Source organism: Callithrix jacchus, chromosome 11 (genome assembly GCF_049354715.1).
Source record: "Callithrix jacchus isolate 240 chromosome 11, calJac240_pri, whole genome shotgun sequence".
Taxonomy (NCBI): domain Eukaryota; kingdom Metazoa; phylum Chordata; class Mammalia; order Primates; family Cebidae; genus Callithrix; species Callithrix jacchus.
Window position 1 is genome coordinate 11,682,778 of NC_133512.1, and position 21,611 is coordinate 11,704,388.

Sequence of the window (21,611 nt, forward strand, 5' to 3'; positions counted from 1 at the left end):
TGGATCATTCACTATTCTTTCCCTCCAACACTCCCTCATTGACACCTCTGTTCTCTGTATTTTCACTCTGTAAATTGGAGCCACCACCCTCCCAGTTGTTCTTCATCTCATCTCCTCCCTCTTCGTCCAGCCTCCTTTTCTCTGCTCCCTGCCATGGTTCAAGTTTAGGTGCTCATCATTTCTCTTCTGGACCGTACAGGGGTCTCTCCTAAAATATTCCCTGTCACTCTACCATAACCAGAGTTGCCTACTTAAAGCATAGACTAAATCACATCCTCCCTACCCTTCAAAAAAGCTTTCATGATTTCTTTATTTATTTATTTTTTTTTTTGAGACAGAATCTTGCTCTGTTGCCTGGGCTGAAGTGCAGTGGTGCAATCTCAGCTCACTGTGTTCAAACAATGCCTGAGCCTCAGCCTCCCAAGTAAGTAGTACTACAGGCATACACCACCACACCCAGCAAATTTTTGCTAAATTTTGTATTTTCGGTAGAGATGGGGTTTCGCCGTGTTGGCCAGGCTGGACTCATCCTGACCTCAAGTGATCTACCCATCTCAGCCTCCCAAAATACTGGGCTTACAGGTATTAGCCACCTCACCAGGGTTAGAGTCAAAGCCAAGATTTTTTTTTTTTTTTTTTTTTTTGAGATGGAGTTTCACTCTTGTTGCCCAGGCTGGAGTACAATGTGTGGTCTCGACTCACCGCAAACTCCACCTCCCGGGTTCAAGCAATTCTCCTGCCTTAGCCTCCTGAGCAGCTGGGATTACAGGCATGAACCACCACGCCCAGCTAATTTTGTATTTTTTGTAGAGATGGGGTTTCTCCATGTTGGTCAGGCTGGTCTCGAACTCCTGACCTTAGGATATCCACTCACCTTAGCCTGCCAAAGTGCTGGAATTACAGGTGTGAGCTGCCTTATTCGGGCTAATGTCAGTATTTCCAAGCACGATGTCCATGTCCTCCAAAGTCAGCCCTAACCTAGCTCTCCATCCTGGGCTAAGCTCATCCTTCCAGGGTGTTCCACCTCCACCACACAGGCTGTGTCTCCTGCCTTTGTCTTTCCTGGGATGACTTCCCTGTTAAGGACATCTCATCCCTTTTTAAAGGCTCAGATCAGATGCAAACGTTCTGTGATCTAGGAAGGCTTTAGTATTTCTTTTGTCTTGCTTTGATAGCATGCTTTCGTGCCTCGAAGATATTTTTAGATCTCTCATATTCTGTCGTTTACTTGTGTCTCCCTGCAGTACTCTGAGCTCTTTAGAGCAAGGTCTTTCTCTTCCTTGTCTTTGTGCCCACTCTGCCCCTTAGAACCTGAAATGGGGGTCACAATGTGGGCATGGTTGTTATACTTACATGAGGATGTGTAAAGGTTAAGGCAGGGTGAGCCGGAATCCCATCAATGGCTGCCTTTCATTATCCCCTGCCCATTTGGTGCAGTCCTGTGAATCAGGCTGATAGCTGGGTATGTATGGGATTGAAAATAGGAAACACCATGCAGTATGGGATTTTAAAAGCAGGAAACACCAATTACTTTTAGAGTGAATGAAAGAACTTTAGCATGAACAAATGAACCTTAGCATGACGAATGGTTACTTTCATTGATGTTCAGCTCTTAAGAATTCTCTGCCCAAGTTTTATTACTGCACCTGCCGCAGAAGGCAGGTCACACTCAGCCACATGGGTCACTCATTCCTGGACTGCTCTTCAACTCACCTAACAACCTAAGGGAATTTTCAAGGGATTTCTGGGGGACTTGTATTATCTTAAGGGTTTTTGACTCATGATCGCTCTCGAACATTCTTTACGTTACTGATTCTACGGCTAAGTAATGAATTCACTGTTCACTTTTTGGAAGAATTTCAACTCACCAAAGACACTGAAGCCTCATTTTAATCATTAGAAAAGTTTTCTTTTTTAAATAATTCCCTATGTAAATGAGTGGAATATATTTCCAAAGGGCATGAAACTGTTTTCAGCCTCATTATGTATCACATTATAACAAAATCCAAGCAACTTTAAATGTTTTGTTGCAGTATGGGATTGTACAATTATGATTTTGCAGAGCTGAGGGAACTTGAGATCGGGACACATTGGAATTGAAAAAAAACTTGGAAATTATCTAGTGTAGAAACTAATAACCTATTTGGAGGTTATGAACTCCTCTGAGATACTGACGGAGGCTCCTATGGACTCTCCTCTCCATATAAATATAAACCTCTGAATATAATTTCAAATAGTTAATGGACCCTAAAGAAACTGTGGACCCAGGTTGAGAACCCAAATATTTCATCAAAAACAGAAGGCTCACAATGACTATCAGAAACTAGACTATGAGACAATAGAACTGAAAAAGCAGGAAGAAAAGAGCAAGAACATCTTCTTCAGGAGGTCAAGCCTAAGAGATGCAGGAAGCCGGGCCCTGCTCTCCATGATGAGGCCTCCACCTGCCCCTGAGTGCCATGTCAGGGTGAGTCAGATCCACTTTGAAGATTCAGAAATTGAAAAGAATACCACTCTCCTCAGGACCCCAGCCAGAAAAACTCATGGCTTCCTCTGTGGTCCTCAAGAGCAGACAGTGACCTCTGTTCAGCCATTGCTGTTCTCCAGGAGTCATGGAGTCTACATCTTGGGTCTGGGAAGTTGCTGGGTTTGAGTATGTAGAAAACTGTCCAGGCAACAGCAGTGACTTGCAGTGAAAAGCAGGAAGCCACATGTAGAGAAGGGGATGGAGCCAGAAAACCCAGAGGTTAATGGCATCTGTTATCTTTAAGGGGTATGGAGGGGCTGGGCGCGGTGGCTCAAGCCTGTAATCCCAGCACTTTGGGAGGCCGAGGCGGGTGGATCACAAGGTCAAGAGATCGAGACCATCCTGGTCAACATGGCGAAACCCCGTCTCTACTAAAAATACAAAAAATTAGCTGGGCATGGTGGCGTATGTCTCTAATCCCAGCTACTCGGGAGGCTGAGGCAGGAGAATTGCCTGAACCCAGGAGGCGGAGGTTGCGGTGAGCCAAGATCGCGCCATTGCACTCCAGCCTGGGTAACAAGAGCTAAACTCCGTCTCAAAAAAAAAAGGGGGGGGTATGGAGGCGGTCCTTCAACTAGCGCTTTGATTATGTAGTTCATCTGAGTCAGGATTGTCCCAGGACTCTATGCAGTAGCAAGTAAAACAGACATGTCAATTCAAAATGAATTTACAATATAGTAAGGGAGACAGATAATAGACAAGCTTGGGGGTTGTTTTTTTAAGCCAAATATATAGCTACATACTATGTTAAGTGCCATGAAGAACATGATTAGAATTCAGCAGTAGTGGGTAATATGCTGGTGCAGAGGAAGAGGACTTACAACCTAAGCCGAAGGCAGGGAAGGCTTTTCCAAGTAGGTGGTACTTAAGCTGAAACCTGAAGGATGCGGAGTTGTGCCTTGAGATGCAAAGCAGAGGTCAGGGGGAGAGTATGCAAAAGCCCTGAGGCAGGAAAAGCTCAGACCTAAGTGAAGAATGACAGAAAGCTAGTGTGGCCCAGGGGTAGATTGGGAAGGTGGGCGAGACCTACTGTGGTCAAGGTGGAGAGGGAGGCCCTATCACCAATAGGGAAAAATTGTATTTGAAGTGCAATTCTATTTGAGAAGTAATTGAGATGTTTTCAGCTGGAAAGAAATATGATTGCATCTGTGGTCATTAAAAACACAGATGCAATGTTTGGGCAGCTCTGCGGGAAAAAGATAGGCTGGAGAGGGGCATGAGATGAGAGAGGGGCTGTGCAGGCAACTATTATATTAACCCACGTGAGAGATGTGGGCCGCGTGGATAATGGTAAAATATGGATGAAGAGGAGGGAGCAGTTTCTGGTGATACTGTCGATACAGAAACAATAGGAGCTGATGACAGCTTGAACGTAGTGGGTGAGGAGAAGAGACCAATGAAGAGTGACAGCCAAGTATGGGGCTTGCACAGGTGAGTGGATAATGGTGTCATTGACTGAGATGGGAAAGAATGGAGGACTGGCCTGAGGAGAGAAAGAATGTCAAGGATTTCATTTTGTATATTGAGTTTGAAGGTCTTTGAAGCCACAAGTGGAGATGTCAAGATGTCAAGGAGGCAGGCAACTGCCCTGTCCTGAGCTCTAAAGAAAGCGTGCTCTGGAGCTTTCCCAATGGCCAAGAGATGGTCGCAGGAGAGACCACTGACGTTCTCACCCCCGATGTCTTCCCCAGTTCTCAATGCACTTTGGGATGGAGCCCCGGGGGCATCTGGAGGTCCCTTGCACCACTGGCTCTGCATGAAATATGGCTAGACATGACAGAGGGTATAATATCTGATGGAGAGCCACCAAAACTCTCAGAAAATTGTGCTTAGCATTCCAACACCTGGATGTGGTCCATATGGTGGTGCCACGATAGAACCGCTGCACTGGGTGGCACTTTCTAAACTGGGGACAGCACTTCGCTGCCCTAGTGGAAATGGCCTTCTCTGGGCTTCTTTTTCTCCAGGCAGGGAGGCCAGGGGCTTCACCAGATGTGGATCCCTTTGGGCAGCAGAATAACCTGACGGAGAGGACATTATCACTGAGAGAGCACATAAATTTGAGGTCACTCACAAGGCCAACATCATTAAACTAGAGGAGAAGATTCAAGAGCATCTTTCAAACAACAGGGCTGTGAGTTACTGTCAGGATTTGGATTAAAAAGCCCAAGGATGGGGTCAAGAACATAGGCAGTGGGAGAAGCAGGTGATGAGGTGGGTGGGGATATTCTGTTCTCTTGGCTGGGCTTCCACATGTTCCCTGCAGAATGACATGTGGGCAGTGCTGCTCCCTTTTTCAAACCCCAGTGAAGCCACTGTAAACACCGCCACCCCAGGTTCTGGTGATGCCATTTCCTTCAGTGGTGCTCCACCCACACTGAAGTTGGATCACAGTGCATTTCCCTGTTTAATCCCATTCTGTCTATCTTTGTAGAGGCTCAAAATCTTCCCTTGCCTTTAAAAAAAGATCTTCATACAAAAAGGTAAAATTGATTATATTTTTCCAGAAAGTACACAAGTTATGATAAAGATTTAGATTTATATTAATATAATCAAAGAGGGGAAAAAGTTGTATCTGCAGTATTTTGGAAAATAGATTTTTTAAAAAATCATTCATCTTTTGGGCCAGGCATGGTGGCTAAAGCCTATAATCCCAGCACTTTGGAAGGCTGAGGTTGATGTGGGCGGATCTCTTGAGCCCAGGAGTTCAAGACCAGCCTGGGCAACATGGTGAAACCTCATCTCTACTAAAAATGCAAAAATTAGCTGAGTGCGGTGGTGCACGTCTGTAGTCCCAGCTACATTGGGGGACTGGGGCCAGAGGATCACTGGAGCCTTGGGAGGTTGAGGCTGCAGTGAGCCGTGATCAGGCCACTGCACTGCAGCCTGAGCGACAGAGTGAGATCCTATCTCAAAATAAAATTTTTTTTGAAGAAAATACAAAAACTAGCTAGGTGTGGTGGCACACACCTATAATCCCAGCTACTCAGGAGGCTGAGGCATGAGAATCACTTGGACCCAGGAGGCGGAGGTTGCAGTGAGTTGAGATGGCACCATTACCTTCCAACCTGGACAACAGAGCAAGACTCTGTCACGAGAAAAAAGAAAAGAAAAAAGAAAAGAAAATCATCCATCTTTTACAACTGGGAGAAACTGAGAGTATGCAGGATCTGTTTATTTCTTACAATTATACATGACTCTAAATTACATCAAAATAAAAATTAAACTAAAAAAAGTTAAAGACTTTTTTAAAAGATCCTTAATTTTCCCCGATTTTTCTGTATCTCTTCAAAAAAGGCAAAAAATATTAACTCCTTTGACGCATGGATATGCTGTTTGTATGATTTGAATGACATCAGGGAAGCAAATTACAAAGTTAATTTGATCCAAAAAAATTCTACTTATCCATAGACTTACTTGAAATAATTTTCCCGGGTGGAGTTGGAGGTTGTCTAAAAGGGCCAGTAGACAAGTTGTGGCTTACAGAGACAAAATTGATGTCTGTGCTTTGCCTGACCTGGGAGACTGTTCTTGGTTCTGGGGGTCAGGCCCCCTCTCTGCCCAGCGTGGCATTGGCATTATAAACTCTCCATCAGGTACAAGATTTCTCACGAGACACCCACCCCGCTAACTCTTTCCTCCCATGGCTTCCAACACGGCATGAGTCCAGAACAGTCTTTCTGGAGTCTTCTCTTACCCAGCACCACTCCTGGCTGTCTTAGCTACCTGAGGGCCTAACTTTGCAGTGTTCTTCAGCTGCTTCTGTATCTGTGTAAGTCTGTGGAAAGGCCATCCCTTAGAGAGCATCCTGCAAGCCTGCAGTGTGAGCTTAGAATACTGCAAAATACACAGGATGTTAGGACTTCTGTATGCAGCAGTATTGGAAGAGGAAAAGATATCAGAAGATGTATTCCTGGGCTAATGTGTTTGTGTCTAATCTTCCTCTTCTTTCTCACATGATTCAGGGAGAAAATCCATTACATTCGGACTGAGGGTAATCATGGGCTTGAGAAGTTGTCCTGTGATGCAGACCTGGTCATTTTGCTTAGGTAAGGGGCTAGGCCTAAAACCGTTCTGGAAAATCTTCCCTGGGCAGTTCTCCTCCATCATGGCCACCGGGAAAATGGCCTAGACTGAAACACTCACGGCTTGTTCTAGAGGATTCTAGTAGCTACAACGGAAGTGAGGCCCCACTCTTGTACACCTGTGTCCTTAGATCACAGTCCTTAGATTTACCACTGAGGTACCAAGAGCTGCGTAAAGTACTTGATGGAAACGTTGTTGTAGGAGGAATCAGGGTTTAAACCAGCACTGAGAATTTGCAGCCAGGACGTACCTGTCTTTCTTTTTTTTTTTTTTGAGACGGCGTTTCACTCCGTACCTGTCTTTCTATACTGCATTTAACTCTGATTGCTTTCGTTGCTCTGTGAGAACTGTAACTGCTGTTACCCCAGTTCACGGGGTTGTAAAACTGACTCTTTTTTTTGTTTTCATTTGCAGTCTCTTTGAAGAAGAGATTATGTCCTACGTCCCCCTGCAGGCTGCCTTCCACCCTGGGTATAGCTTCTCTCCCCGCTGTTCACCCTGTTCCTCACCTCAGAACTCCCCAGGTAACGGGAATCTGGCCTAATAGCTCCCGTTAAGTGGCCATGTGTGTTTCCCCAGGTGAAGGCGAATGAAAGCAACTGTGTGTGTGTATGTGTGTGTGTGTGTTCTTTCTCTTGACATTTCCAGTTCCCTAACTGAAAATGTACTCTATCAGGTTTTGACAAACTGCTGCCTGTTTTTTATAATGTCCCCCCAAGCTAGAATGGGGTTTACAGTTTGAAATGTTTGGGAAAAAACTGTTTTGCTGGACAGGTGGCTCATGCCTGTAATCCCAGTGCTTTGGGAAGCCAAGCCAGGAGGATCGCTTGAGCCCAGGAATTCAAGACCAGTCTGGGCAATGTAGCAAGGTCCCCTTCTCTACAAAAACGTCAAAAATAAGCCAAGTGAGGTAGCATGTGCCTGTAGTCCCAGCTACTAGGGATGCTGAAGCAAGAGGATTCCTTGCACCCAGGAGATTGAGGCTGCAGTGAGCTAGGATTTCACCACTGCACTCCTGCCTGGACAACAGAGAGAGACCCTGTTTCAAAAAAAAAAAAAGAAAGAAAGATCGAAAAGAAAAAAATTTTAAGATAGTATTTTATGACACATGAACACTACATGACATTTAAACTGCAGTGTCCGTAAATACAGTGTAATTGGAACGCAGTCATGCCTGTTGTGTGTTAGCTTTCACGCCAGACATGAGAAACAGCAACAGAAGCCACACGGTCTGCAAAGCCTAAAATATTTATTCTCTGGTCCTTTGCGGGAAAAGGTTACTATCACTGCTTTAATTCCTGTTGCACTCCAAAGTCACTCTCCAAGCATTTCAAAGGGAAGTGCCCTTTCTGAAACATTCTGCCTCGTGACTCAGAATCCGATTGCACACCACTTTTGGTGATACAGCTACTAGGAACTATTGTTATATCTCCACAAAGATTCCAAAGAATTTTCTAAAACATTTCAAAATTATTTCCCCTGTTTTCTTTATGTATGAGAATGAACTTACGATACAAAACTTCTTTGTATGTATTTTCCATTCCAAGTGAGGGAATATATATGTTAAACTGTTTAGTGAATAAAAGATATTTCACCAGGCACGGTGGCTCATGCCTGTATTCCCAACACTTTGGGACCCTGAAGTGGGCGTTTCACTTGAGCCCAGGAGTTCGAGAACAGCCTGAGCAATGTATAAGAACTCATCTCCCAGCACTTTGGGAGGCCGAGGCGGGTGGATCACGAGGTCCAGAGATCGAGACCATCCTGGTCAACATGGTGAAACCCCATTTCTACTAAAGATACAAAAAATTAGCTGGGCATGGTGGCGCGTGCCTGTAATCCCAGCTACTCAGGAGGCTGAGGCAGTAGAATTGCCTGAACCCAGGAGGCAGAGGTTGCGGTGAGCCGAGATCGCGCCATTGCTCCAGCCTGGGTAACAAGAGCAAAACTCCGTCTCAAAAAAAAAGACCTCATCTCTACCAAAAAAAATTGTTTTTAATTAGTCAGGTGTGTTGGTGCACGTCTTTAGTATTAGCTATTCAGGAGGCTAAGGCAGGATCTCCTGAACCCAGGAGGTAGAGATTGCAGTGAACTGAGACTGTGCCACTGCACTCCACGCCCTAGGTGACAGAGCGAGACCCTGTCTCAAAAAACAAACAAACAACAACAAAAGAAGATATTATATTTTCTGGATTGGTCAAGATAAAGAGCTTAGGTCAAATCCATGCCTCCAGACTGGATCCTGATATTGAAGAACTTTTCCATTTGTGTTTTACTGGCATTATCACATTGTAGGTTTCTGTGGTTGTACTATCTAAAGTAAAAGGGATTCATTTGAAACATCTAGAAACATCCCATCTCACAAGCTCTAGGGTCAAGGTTGGAATGGTGAATTTTGTAGGGAAAATTCACCTCACAAGGCAGATTAACAATTCTAAATTAGTCATCTCTTACCTCACATGAACGTTGAACACCGATCTTCTCTACCATTATTTCAAACATTTCCCCTAAAGCCTCCAACCCTCAGCACCCCTTCTGTCTCCTAGCAGATGATGTCCTGTTTTACCTCACTGAGAAGTTAAAGCCATACAGCAGAAACTTTCTCCAAGGCCTGCCATCAGACCCACAAGACTAGCAAACCTGTACATGTCTTCTCTGTCACACCTGCACATGAAAGAAGGTGTCTTTGCTAAGGTCGCCATGAACTCTGGCCACCCAGTCCAATCCAGCGGGCAGTTCTCCGCCTTCCTAATCTTCGGCAGCTTGGAACATGACCAGCAGCTGTCCCCCGACATCCCCTCTCCAGTTTGCTTCTGGGACAACACTGCAAACATCTCATCTACGAGAACTCTGGCCATTCCTGCAGCCTCATCCTCCTCTTTCTATTATCCTTGCAGCTCTAACCCAGGCTTTTTTCTCCGCTCAAACTGTGTCTCTCTCCAGACAAAGGGACCATCATCAAAGGCCAAGTTCATGCTCTTCCCCAACAAATGTGTTCTTTTTCTGCTGCACCCCATCTCAGTGAATGCCTCCGCAGCACATTCAGTTCAAAACCTAACACCCACCTCTCCCTCACTATTTATATTCAATTCATTGCCTCTTAAATGCATCTTCTGCCCACTTCTCTTCATCTCCACTGACACCAGCCTAGTCCCATTTGAGCTCTTTCAATCCTCCTTGGTCCTCTGGGTTTTGTTCTTTTCTGCAGGAAGACCGATGTTTTTATGATTCAATGATACCATGCCAGCCACTATGCAATGGCTTCCTAGTACACTCAGCACAAAACAAAATTGTTCACGATGTACTTTGTCCCGTTTGGTACAGCTCCTGCCCACCTCTCCAGCCTTGTTTTTGTATCACTTTGGTCCTTGTACCTTGCGCTCCAGACAACCTAGAATACCACTCTCCATTCTGCCACAGGACCTTAGCACATCCTGATCTTTCACCTGGAATGCTCTTCTTCTCCCAGCTCATCTCCTCTCTTACGGCAGAGCCTTTCTTGGCCCCTGCAATCGAATTTGCACATATTTATTCTTCAGCTCATCCCCAGAGAAGCCTTCTCAGACTTAGCCAGCAGATTCTGTGACCTCAAAGAACTGGCTTTCTTTCCATCATGGATAGCAATCTAGTCATCATTTTTTTGTATTATATACTCATTTCTGACAGTTTACCAGCGTCAGTCTTCTCTAAATTGTAAGCTTAGTACCTGGAATATAATAATAACTAATACGTGGTTATTGAATGGGCAAACCTTGATTCTGGCTACCTGTAAAACTTGGATAAGAATGTTAATTTTCCATTCTTTTTTATATTAAAAGTGTACATAGTAAAGTATTTACAAAGCACTCTAAATGAGACAAAAGTTCTCTGTAAAGAGTTAATGAGGGGGCCGGGCGCGGTGGCTCAAGCCTGTAATCCCAGCACTTTGGGAGGCCGAGGCGGGTGGATCAGAAGGTCAAGATATTGAGACCATCCTGGTCAACATGGTGAAACCCCGTATCTACTAAAAATACAAAAAAATTAGCTGGGCACGGTGGCGCGTGCCTGTAATCCCAGCTACTCAGGAGGCTGAGGCAGGAGAACTGACTGAACCCAGGAGGCGGAGGTTGCGGGGAGCCGAGATCGCGCCATTGCACTCCAGCCTGGGTAACAAGCGCGAAACTCCGTCTCAAAAAAAAAAAAAAAAGAGTTAATGAATGATTATTATTGTAAACTTTACTCTTATGATGCAAGGTCCTCTAACATAAACTCTAATCTAATATAAACTCCTAAATGCTCTGAGCTTTTGTGTACAGGATGTTTATTTCAGCATCAATATCAACACAGGGGCATGACAGACTATATTAAAGTCCTACTTACCTCATTATAGATTCAATCACTTCTTGTAGCAACTTACATGAAAAGTTTAGTCTAGTTCAGTTTATGTTAATTATTTTAGATTATGCAAGTGCAATTTGAGATGCCAGAATGTGCCTCTGTCGAGCTCTTGCTCTACTGTCACTTTGCGTGTTTGTTCTTCCACAGAAAGTGATGACTTCACACCTGTAATCCCAGCACTTTGGGAGGCCTAGGTGGGTGGAATACTTGAGGCCAGGAGTTCCAGACAAGCCTAGCCAACATGGTGAAACTCTGTCTCTACTAAGAATACAAAAATTAGCTGGGCATGGTGGCACGTGCCTGTAATATCAGCACTTTGGGAGACCAAAGCGGGTTTTAATCACCTGCGGTCAGGAGTTTGAGACCAACCTGGTCAACATGGTGAAACCCCATCTCTACTAAGAATACAAAAAAAAAAAAAATCAGCCAGGTGTGGTGGCATGCACCTGTAATCCCAGCTACTCGGGAGGCTGAGGCAGGAGAATCTCTTGAGCCCAGGAGGTGGAGGTTGCAGTGAGCCAAGATCTTACCACTGCACTCCAGCGTGGGCAACAGAGCGAGACTCCATCTTGAAAAAAAAAAAAAGAAGGAAAGAAAATGATGACCTCTGTGTGCTTTTCTCTGCAGGTTTACAGAGAGCCAGCGCAAGAGCCCCTTCCCCCTACCGGAGAGACTTTGAGGCCAAGCTCCGCAATTTCTACAGAAAACTGGAAGCCAAAGGATTTGGTCAGGGTCCAGGGAAAATTAAGTGAGTGCTCCATGCTTGGTACTGAATTCAGACAGTAGATTTTTCTGTCCCTTTCTCCCCTACACCCTTATAATAATATTGTTTTTGAGATTGAATACTCTGGTGTGGTAGAGGTTATGGGGGGGCAGAAAGCAGGAAGTTGGGAAGCTGGAAGGGAAAAAGAAGACATTAAGAAATTGGAGGAGAGGCAGGAAGAGAAGGAAAGAGAGGGAAAGAGAATGAGAAAGAACAGAAAATTTTAGACAAATGCATGTAGGAAATCACAGGGTAGAGCTTTTCAGAAAACAAGGAATCTTGAACTAAATTTAAAAATCTCACATTTCCCTTCACTTATTCTTGGGGAAAAAATTTTAACTCGTTAATCAAATTTAAAGACTCTTGGTAACTTTGTAATTGAAATCTGAGTAAAATGTTGTTTATATTTTCCCTTCCGGGTTTATTATTTTCATCTCCAAAAGCTGAACCTAAACCCAGGAATCTTAAGCAATATCCTATGAGTTGATCAGAATGGACTAACTTGGAAGTAGTTCAGTATGATGGAATGCATGAGCAGTGCACACATTTTTCTTTTGCTCCTTATGTTTTGAAAAGCGTGTTTGGATAATCCCTCGGTGAACTGATGGAACCTGAGTCATGCTTTTCCTTTATCATTGGAGAGACTGGGGAGTGAGAGCCCAAACCTGGGTACTCACAACTCACTTAGAACCCTGTCCGGCGTCCTGACTTTAGGGCCATCGCTCACACCTCTTCTCCTTCTCAGGCTCATTATTCGCCGGGATCACTTGTTGGAAGGAACCTTCAATCAGGTGATGGCCTATTCACGGAAAGAGCTCCAGCGAAACAAGCTCTACGTCACCTTTGTTGGAGAGGAGGGGTGAGGCACCAGGAGTTTTATGCAGACACCTAAGTGTGGGTGGGCCAGAGCCTCAGAATCAGGGCTGATTTTTCTCAGGAGGGAGTAGAGTAGCTGTCAGCCTTCACCCGAGGTGATTCTGATCTCATCCTCCCAGGTCATTCTTTTCAGATATTGCCCAGCTTTAACTGTCGTATTCTTCAAAAACCTAAAATTATTCACGCGCACAAGAGTCTGAGATCACATGGTCAAAGAATAAGCCAAAAATACAGTCCCAGGGCACTGGATCTTTTCTTTTTAGGTGGTGTATCCTTCTGAGTATCTACTTTAAAAAAACTCCTTCTCTTAAAGTACATGTGTGCAATACGACTTCATGCCAAACTTTTCATATCATTTCAGAGATTTCGTGGGAAACTACCTCAATCATGAAGGGCAAGCCCATGTAGGGGGTGTATCAAAATAAATTTGGAAACCTTTTCAGTCCACCCACATCACACGCACACACACACACACACACACACACATACATGCACACACACACACTCACTGTTACAGGAAATTCTTTTATGTGTCCCACACAAACGCCTTGTTTACCATGGGCCAGCTGTGTGTTTCAGCTCAGAGGTGTTAGATGATCAAAAGAAAACATTAAGGAAAGCAGCCTTAAGAGTTTATTCATGCACATCTGGTTAAGAAACATCTCCAAGCCAATCGCTGCATCCTCATTTTCTACAGCAAATTGATACTTCCATTGGATTCACTCCAAAGAGTAGAGGCTGCTCTCTGCTTTCCCCAGCACCCGACTCTGAAAGGGCCCACTAGAATCTGGGTGAGAACAGGTCCCCCCACCTCCGAGCACAGAATGAGCTTCCTGGACCTCTGCTTTCTTTGCAGCCTGGACTACAGTGGTCCCTCGCGGGAGTTCTTCTTCCTTCTGTCTCAGGAGCTCTTCAATCCTTACTATGGACTCTTTGAGTACTCAGCAAATGATACTTACACAGTGCAGATCAGCCCCATGTCCGCATTTGTAGAAAACCATCTTGAGTGGTAAGCTCTATAATGTTCACTTTCTTGTGTTTGAAAGTTCTCCTCTTTCTTAGTCAGAATTCAACAGCATTTCTCAAAGGCCACTGTGTGTAGAGCAGTAGCCAGATGTTATGAAGGATGATGAGGGTGAATGACAGAGCCCAGAACACACGATGAATTCACCAAGGATACTGATAATATGTCAACTGCCAAATGATGTGAGAAAGAATAATTGTCTACTGAGAAGACTCTAAGATCAGTAGACATAGGTCATGAATGTTGATAAGTTTACTAAAATTATAAGGTCCCCAGCAGAGGCTTCTTGAAGGTATTTATGGGTTTGAAATTCCTTGACCTTGGATCAGTGACTTTAGCACTGTGGACACTGGCTTTCGCATCTTACTGTAAAATACGGCTGTTAGGTCAGGTGATCTCTGTGCAGTCTTCTGACTTGAAAATCCAGTATGTCTTTAGTTCCTGGGTTGTCTGCTGTTTAGGTTTCTATTACCACTTACTGATATGTGTAAGAAGACTGGTATCAGTCAACGCTGTGCAGTTTTGCGGGTGCAGATGTGGGTATTAGAGATCTCCAGAAAGCCGCTGGGATATCTGGATGCAGGCAGCTTTCCTGCTGCCTCACCACATACCTGATTTGAAAATTACCCCTGCTCTGACTGCAGGAGCTCCTGCTGTCGAGAGGGAAATGAGTCCAGGAGACGGCTGATGTGGGTTCTTCTCTGACATGGCTTATTTATGTTGCTGTTGAAGGGAGTCGTTGGGGTTACGCCTGGGGCAGCCGGTCTTAGAGCCCAAGCTCCTATAGTTTGGCTGTAGAGCATCAGTATAACCCACCTGTGCTAAGGCTTCCGGACACGGAACATGCTTTCTCTCCAGATGCACTCCCAGCCCTGAACTTCTTGAGCTGAGGTAGAGTGAGTGCACATTGAGGGTTTGGCACAAGATGAAATGAAATGTGTCCTCTGCAGCCCCAGAATGTGTGAATAAATGGGTGGTGGAGCAGAGCAGGCAAGTCACTGCGGAAGGGCTCGAGAATGGAATCTGCCTCTCACTGAGCTCACGTTCAGGCAGGCTCCATTCTGATGGTAGAGAGTGCTGTGACCTGTAACACAGGAATATACATGTACACAGATTATACCTAATACAGTCCCTCAGCTCTCCCTTAGTTTGTGATGTCTTAGAGGTCATGAATTGGAATTGGCAATCAACAGAGAAATATTTTCATCAAATATCTTACCATATAAGACTATGTTAGGTAGTGTGAGGAATACCTTCACTAATTTAACAGTTATAAATTAAGCACACACTGTGTGCTGGGAGGATACAAATATGAAATGAGCAAGGTCTCATCCCTCAAAGAGACTAGTGTGAGGAACACAGGAGTCAGCCAACAATTACAATACAATAGCTTAAATGCTCAGTTATACACACATATGCACATGTGGGCATGTGTTTGCCTGAGATACATAGATAAGCCTAAGAATTGTATTCAATCACAAGGGAAAAATATCTCTCTCTATCCAAGGTAGGGGGTCAGGGAGTGGGGAGTGGAATCTGTGAATCTTACAAAAAGAGGGGACAGTGGCATAGGACAACAGGGACAAGCACTACAGTGGGATGAACGGGACCCGACGTTTGAAGAAAACCTTGGTGTCAAGCACGTTTCAGTGCAGCCACAAAATAAGGCCATAGGCGAAGGCCTGATGGGAAGCACAGATGATACTTATGGCCCACACTTGGCTGGACTGCCTGCTGAGAGTGGCCACCATTGTTTTCCGCAATGACTGTGCCTCGCTTGCTGCCCAGTCCCTGCAATCAAACTGGCTTTGTGGCCTTCTGCTCATTCACGCATTGCAGGGCTGAAGAGGCTCTGTGGATGTGTCTGTTACTCTTTATTGCATTGAGGAAGGAAATTGTGTGATACAGGGATTTCGCAAGAATTACCAAAGTTGTCTGGATGGATCTCTGATGAGGGCTTGGCAGTGCCTGCCCTCGAGATGCAGGTTAACCGCTGTGTCCTTTGCTAGCGGACTTGGCCCCACACTAAGTGTGCTGACTTTCATCCGCTGATGTTCCCCCTCATGTGGAGAGTATTTGTGACATATCCTGGAAACACAATTGCAGGTCGCTTTCTGAGCCAACTAGCAATCTAACCTGAGCCTGTGGTGATGAGATTTCCTTCATCGCCACTCTGGATGCGGCTGACTTGTGATGAAATGGGCAGGGAACTCCCCTCTGATTTAAAGCTCCAACTCTGAATGCCTCAGTCCCGAGAGTCCTCAGCCTGGCATGCAAAACAACCCCCACACCTCCACGGGGTCAGAGATCAGATTGAATCATGACCCGCCATGTGGAGTCATACTTTTCTTCTCTTATCAGTGACTCCAAATTCCTGAGCAAGGGAAACTGATTTTCTCTGCACAGAGCCACAGCTGACTGAACGTACGCCACCTGGGTAGAATCTCATTTAGTTTTGAACAGGAAGCTCTGATCAGCTTTGGGACATCTTAACAAAACCATGACGGCGCAGTCATTCCTTTTGTTTACTTTATATCATAAGCCATCCTTGTGCCATGTGGCAAATAGATTAACAAACCAAACATGCAGGTTTCTATCTTGTGCCCCTGAGTGTCTCGTTAAGCTCTCTGCCCAGCATTTTAGCAAAGGGAGGCTAGGAGAGCCCAGATCTGGTGATGTGGCTGTGGGTATTTTACACAAAATGCTGGCAGTGTGCGGGTGCTGTGACACCCGCTTGAAGACCTGTCACTGTCATTCCTGCAGGCTGCAGGTCCATGACATTCAGGAAACCAGACTCCTGAGTCCTCAAGTCTGATCTCCCATGACCAGTGCCACTGGCTGCCTCTTAACCACCCACAGGGTGGGCGTGGCTGCCGCTGATCTGGGATGGGTGTCAGGTGCTCCTTCCTCCCTCCCAGGGAGTTCATCAGGAGATTCTTGGGGGCCGTGAAGGGGATGATAATCATCATAGCTTGTGTATCACTCATGAGGAAATGGAGGGACCAACAGATTACAAGGCTTTTTATGGGCATAGGCTTGACCCTGTAAAGCAGAACATTGTCCCTTGACACAGGACAAGCCAGGGCAGGATTCGGCCTGTGTGGGGTACAGAGGTGTCTTCATGGACACCGACACCCTGCCCACCTCCCTTCACTCTGGAATCGGAGATAAGCATGACCACAGACCCGAAATAAACATGGCAAACACAGGTCAGCTTCAAAAGTTGTCGTCGTCTTTCCAAAAATAGAAATTTTATTCTCTAGTAAGACATATCAGAAAATGGTGTGAAATTGGTACTTATATTTTATAAAATGCATAAATGTATAAAATGCTGATGAGCTAAATGAATCTATTTTGTACCATGGAGCATAATTTTATATGTTATCATAATCATTAATAAAAATTAGATGAATTTACAAGTCAGTTGCTTGTAGGCTAGTGAAATAGTGAAATGACTGGAATTTTCCCTTAACTGGAAGAATTATTACCACTTAACATACATACATTTAATACCAATTGGTTTGCTATAAAGGAATACCTGAGAAACCAAATGCACTAACTAGAGTTTATATGAATGTTTTAACACAGCTGCTCTTACATGATTATATTTTTTAATGCCTGGCAAAAATCCATTATAAGGCTTCAAAGGATTAGACATCACTCAGGATTGACACGGTACTCAGCTGTGGCAGGAGGCAGCATCTTTGCAATGGTCAATTTTATCTTTTTTCATTATTCTGCTTCTTTATCCTTCGCTGACCGCCTTCTGTGTCCTATACGCTTACACATTTTGTCTGAGTTCCCTCTAAAAAATGAGCTCTATCGGAGCAGAGATACTTCCGTCTTGTTTTACTCTAGCACAATGCCTGGCACTTTCAGGAGTTCAGAGCATCTCCCTGACCCCTGGGTGCACAAACGAGTATTAGTCCACAAGTCACACCAGTCTCTTCCTTGTACCAGGGTTAAGGTTAACAGAGTGCTCCTTCCTGCCATATGCAATTAATTGCTCAAAGTTCACACTTTCCTGGATTGTCTGTGGTTTCAAAGCCCTTGCGAAGTCAGTGATAAATGCACGTCCCTTAAGAGCTTTACACTCTGGGAACCTGCTCTGCACGATGCCTGAATGCTGCTTGTTACTGAAGGAAGGCCTCCTCCTCCTTCTCACACTGCACCTGCTCCTGCAGCAGCCACTTCCAGGCTAGCCACTGCCCGAAGACATTGATGGAGAAGGCCCTGACACTGTGTCTTGCCCCTGAAAGCTCCCCTTTGAGAATAGGTATTTGACATTCTGGGCTTCCTGCTCGTTGCGTGTGGGCTTTGTATCCATTGGAATAGAGCCAGCTTAATCAGAAGCCCTAGCAGGACATCATGATTCCCCCACTTCCTTTCTTTCTAGTCCAGCGTTGAGAGATACCACTATGAATAAATAGAAAATTCTGTGTTACACATGTTGGATGAACAGGAAAAACAAGTTTGTGTGTTTTTCTTTTTTTGTTTGTTTCTTTTTCATTTTGTTTTGCTGCCTTTGGCCTAAAGAGACTTTCTGCAATTGCTGTTTCATTACTTATCTGTACGACTGACTTCCAAACCGAAAGGCCCCTGTCAAAGTCAGCAGTGATAATATTCAGGCCAAGGAGAGAGAGGAGGTGGAGTCAGAAGAGCTCTTTCAAAGCTGGAGCCTATAAGGGACCACTCACGGACACTGTGGTCACTTGTGGACACAGACCCTGCCAGACCTGGCCACAGCAGGACAAAGCTGGAAATAACACTCTGAGTCAACACTCCTCTTCCACCCTCCAGTCCCATCAGCCAAACCCAACCATAAATCAGAGGACACAGGCTCTCCAGACACTGACTGCAACCCACAGTGGCCAGTCCCCAGGTCACAGAGCAGGGCAGAAAAAAGATGGGAAATTGGTGGAAGGTGAGAGAGCCGAGAATGGACAATAACCACAAGAGTCTGCACAACTCAGTATATTCAAAACATCCACCAGAAATCTTACAATTAACAAAACAGTATGTGTCTGTTCTATGTGTCTTTGATAACAGAAGTCTTGAAATACTATTCAAAATTTCTTTTTTCTTTTTTTTTCTTTGAGACGGAGTTTTGCTCTTGCTCCCCAGGAGAGAGTGCAGTGGTACAAGGCCTGCTCTCTGCAACCTCCACCTTCCTGGTTCAAGCGATTCTTCTGACTCAGACTGCGGAGTAGCTGGATTTCACGCCCAGCTAATTGTTGTATTTTTAGTAGAGATGGGGTTTCGCCATGTTGGCAGGCTGGTCTCGAACTCCTGACTTCAGGTGATCCACCCACCTTGGCTTCCCAAAGTGCTGGGATTATAGGCGTGAGCCAATGCGCCTGGCCTATTCCAAATTTTGTATATTAATTCTTTGTTTCTGATGATGTCACTTGCATATTGATGAGGCTACTCTTTTTATCCTTTCCATAGTTATTGTATCCTGATTTTCTATCTTTAGGGATACAGAATTTAATAATTAAGCTAAATAATGAAGGATCCATTGAGAACTTACTAATATACCAGATGCTATTCTAGACACATTTGTCTAACAACATTATAACCCAGCTGCTGAGCGATCTAACTTTAACAGATAAGGAAAATGAGGTGCAGATGTCAGCAAAGCCACAGAGATAGCAGAGGACCAGGCAGGAATTGGAACCCAGGTATCCTGACTCTAGCATCAGAATCCAGCCCCCATACAAAGGCTAAGGCTTATATAAAATGGGGCAAATTAAAATACAGTGTGACCACACTGTGCATACCTCTAGTATAGTCCTTATCACTTTGTATTATAATAATTAGGTACAAGGAACTTTGGAAAAATTGGCTGGCAGAAAAGAGGAGCAGGGAATTTTAGATGGAAGGCCCAGCATTCACACAATGTTGGTTTGGTGTGGCCTCAGAAGAGAGAAAGAAGCTGGAAAGGCATCCTGGTGTTGGATAGGGAAAAGCATTTGACAACATTCCAGGGATTTTGGGTTTGGTCATGAAGATGACAATGACAGGGAGCCAGGCATGTCATTAAGCATAATAGAAGTACCTGATCAGATCTGCATTTAAAATCAGAAAGTCAACTCTGGTGATAAGTGGAAGATGAACTGCAGTGGGTAACAGGGGTGTCATTTAAGAGGCTATTGAAATAGTTGTTGGAGGAAAGATTAAAGAATCAAAATAGGGCAGAAGCAGTAGAAACAGAAAGATTTTTCTGAAGGAGCATGAACAACTGAATGAAGAAAACTTGGTGATAGGTTATAAATGATGGGAGGTTAAGTATATGACAAGCTAAGTAGCTTAAAATGACACTAGTGATCACCTGAAATTCTACCATATACTTATCAGTACAAAGACACCTTTTTAAAAATCAATCTACCATTCCTTCTTTATGTAGTACCTTCTATTTTAAATGATACTTCTTTATAATCTGAATCAGCCAGATTATATTAGTATACTCCCAGATGCTGTGAGATTTGTTATTTCAACATTTTTAATATTTATCCAAACTTCGTGTCATTGGAAACTCTTCATTTACTTGCTACAAAATTATACATAAGAAAGTATCAAGTAAAAATGCTTGCATATTTTGAATGGAGGCATAAAAAGCAAAACTGTAAATGAATTGTGAAAGGTCCAAATTTATTTTTATGTCTAATACAATACATAAATGTTGCAAATGCTTATAGTTTCAAACTATTATGCTTAGATAGGAAAGATTCACATTTAAATTCAAACATTCCCTTCTCTAAGGGTCTTTGCTGAGCACTCAATTTAAAATAGTGCATCAATTTATAACTTTCCAACTTATCATCTTACTTTAATATATTCACTGAATTTATCACCATATAAATAAAGTAATAATATGCTTAGGCCGGGCGCTGTGGCTCACACCTTTTATCCCAGCACTTTGGGAGGCTGAGGCAGGAGGATCACGAGGTCAGGAGATCGAGACCATCCTGGCTAACACAGTGAAACCCCATCTCTACTAAAAACACAAAAAAATTAGCTGGGCGTGGTGGCATGTACCTGTAGTCCCAGCTACTCAGGAGTCTGAGCCAGGAGAATCGCTTGAACCTAGGAGGCAGAGGCTGCGGTGAGCCGAGATTATGCCACTGCACTCCAGCCTGAGCGAGAGAGCAAGACTCCATCTCAAAAATAAATAAATAAATATAAATATATAAATACGTGTGTGTGTGTGTGTGTGTGTGTGTGTGTTTACAATTTGTTGTCATTTCTTCCTGAAAATGTAAGCTGAGTGAGACCAGAGTCTTGCCCGTAGCTTTCCTAGTCACAAACTTGGCACTCAGTAAATGTGTGTGGAAGAAAGGAAGGAAAAAAAGAAAGGAGTGAGGGAAGAAGAGAGGATGGACAGATAGGTGGATGGTTGAATGGAAGGATGGATGAATGAAAGGGATACTTCTCAGGTAAAACTTCTTGGTTAACGAGAGTTTTTTTAAATCTCATTTCAATTTTTAATTCAGAATATATGAACTAAAAATAAGTAAAAACAGTAAAAAAAAAAAAAAAGTAAATTTGAAGCTTTTCACTCGTTGCTGAGTGTCATTTATGCTTCTACCAAGTATTCTCTCTGAAATCACCATTGAAAATTCTTTTTATGTCCCAATCTTTCTGAATGTCACTTTTCCCAGAGCAAATCTAAGCTGCCCTAAACTAGAAACAGTTGAAAGAGGTGAATTTCTTCTCTATTTCTAGGAAGAATGACCAGAGCCTCAGACACATTTTGTTTGTCTTACATACAGTCATGTTTCAGTTAACACCAGGGTTTCTTCTGAGAAATGCATCACTAAGCAATTTTATAATTTTGTGAACATACAGAGTGGAATTACACAAGCCTAAATGGGAGAGCCTACCGCACACCTATGCTCTGATACAGCCTATTGCTCTTGGGGAACAGCCTGCACGACATGCTACTATACTGAATACTG

At 44.0% G+C, this 21,611-nt stretch overlaps 1 protein-coding gene across 33 annotated transcripts in view; it reads left to right on the plus strand.

Moving 5' to 3' along the window:
• Positions 1-21,611, plus strand: part of HECW1 (HECT, C2 and WW domain containing E3 ubiquitin protein ligase 1) — a 461,351-nt gene that overhangs the window by 390,049 nt on the left and 49,691 nt on the right. For all 33 annotated transcript variants that reach the window (XM_035253249.3, XM_078342276.1, XM_078342281.1 and 30 more), the window contains 5 exons: positions 6,493-6,576; positions 7,028-7,137; positions 11,618-11,738; positions 12,499-12,612; positions 13,486-13,638. In XM_035253249.3, coding sequence (XP_035109140.3) covers positions 6,493-6,576; positions 7,028-7,137; positions 11,618-11,738; positions 12,499-12,612; positions 13,486-13,638 — 582 coding nt within the window. The remainder of the gene's footprint in view (positions 1-6,492; positions 6,577-7,027; positions 7,138-11,617; positions 11,739-12,498; positions 12,613-13,485; positions 13,639-21,611) is intronic.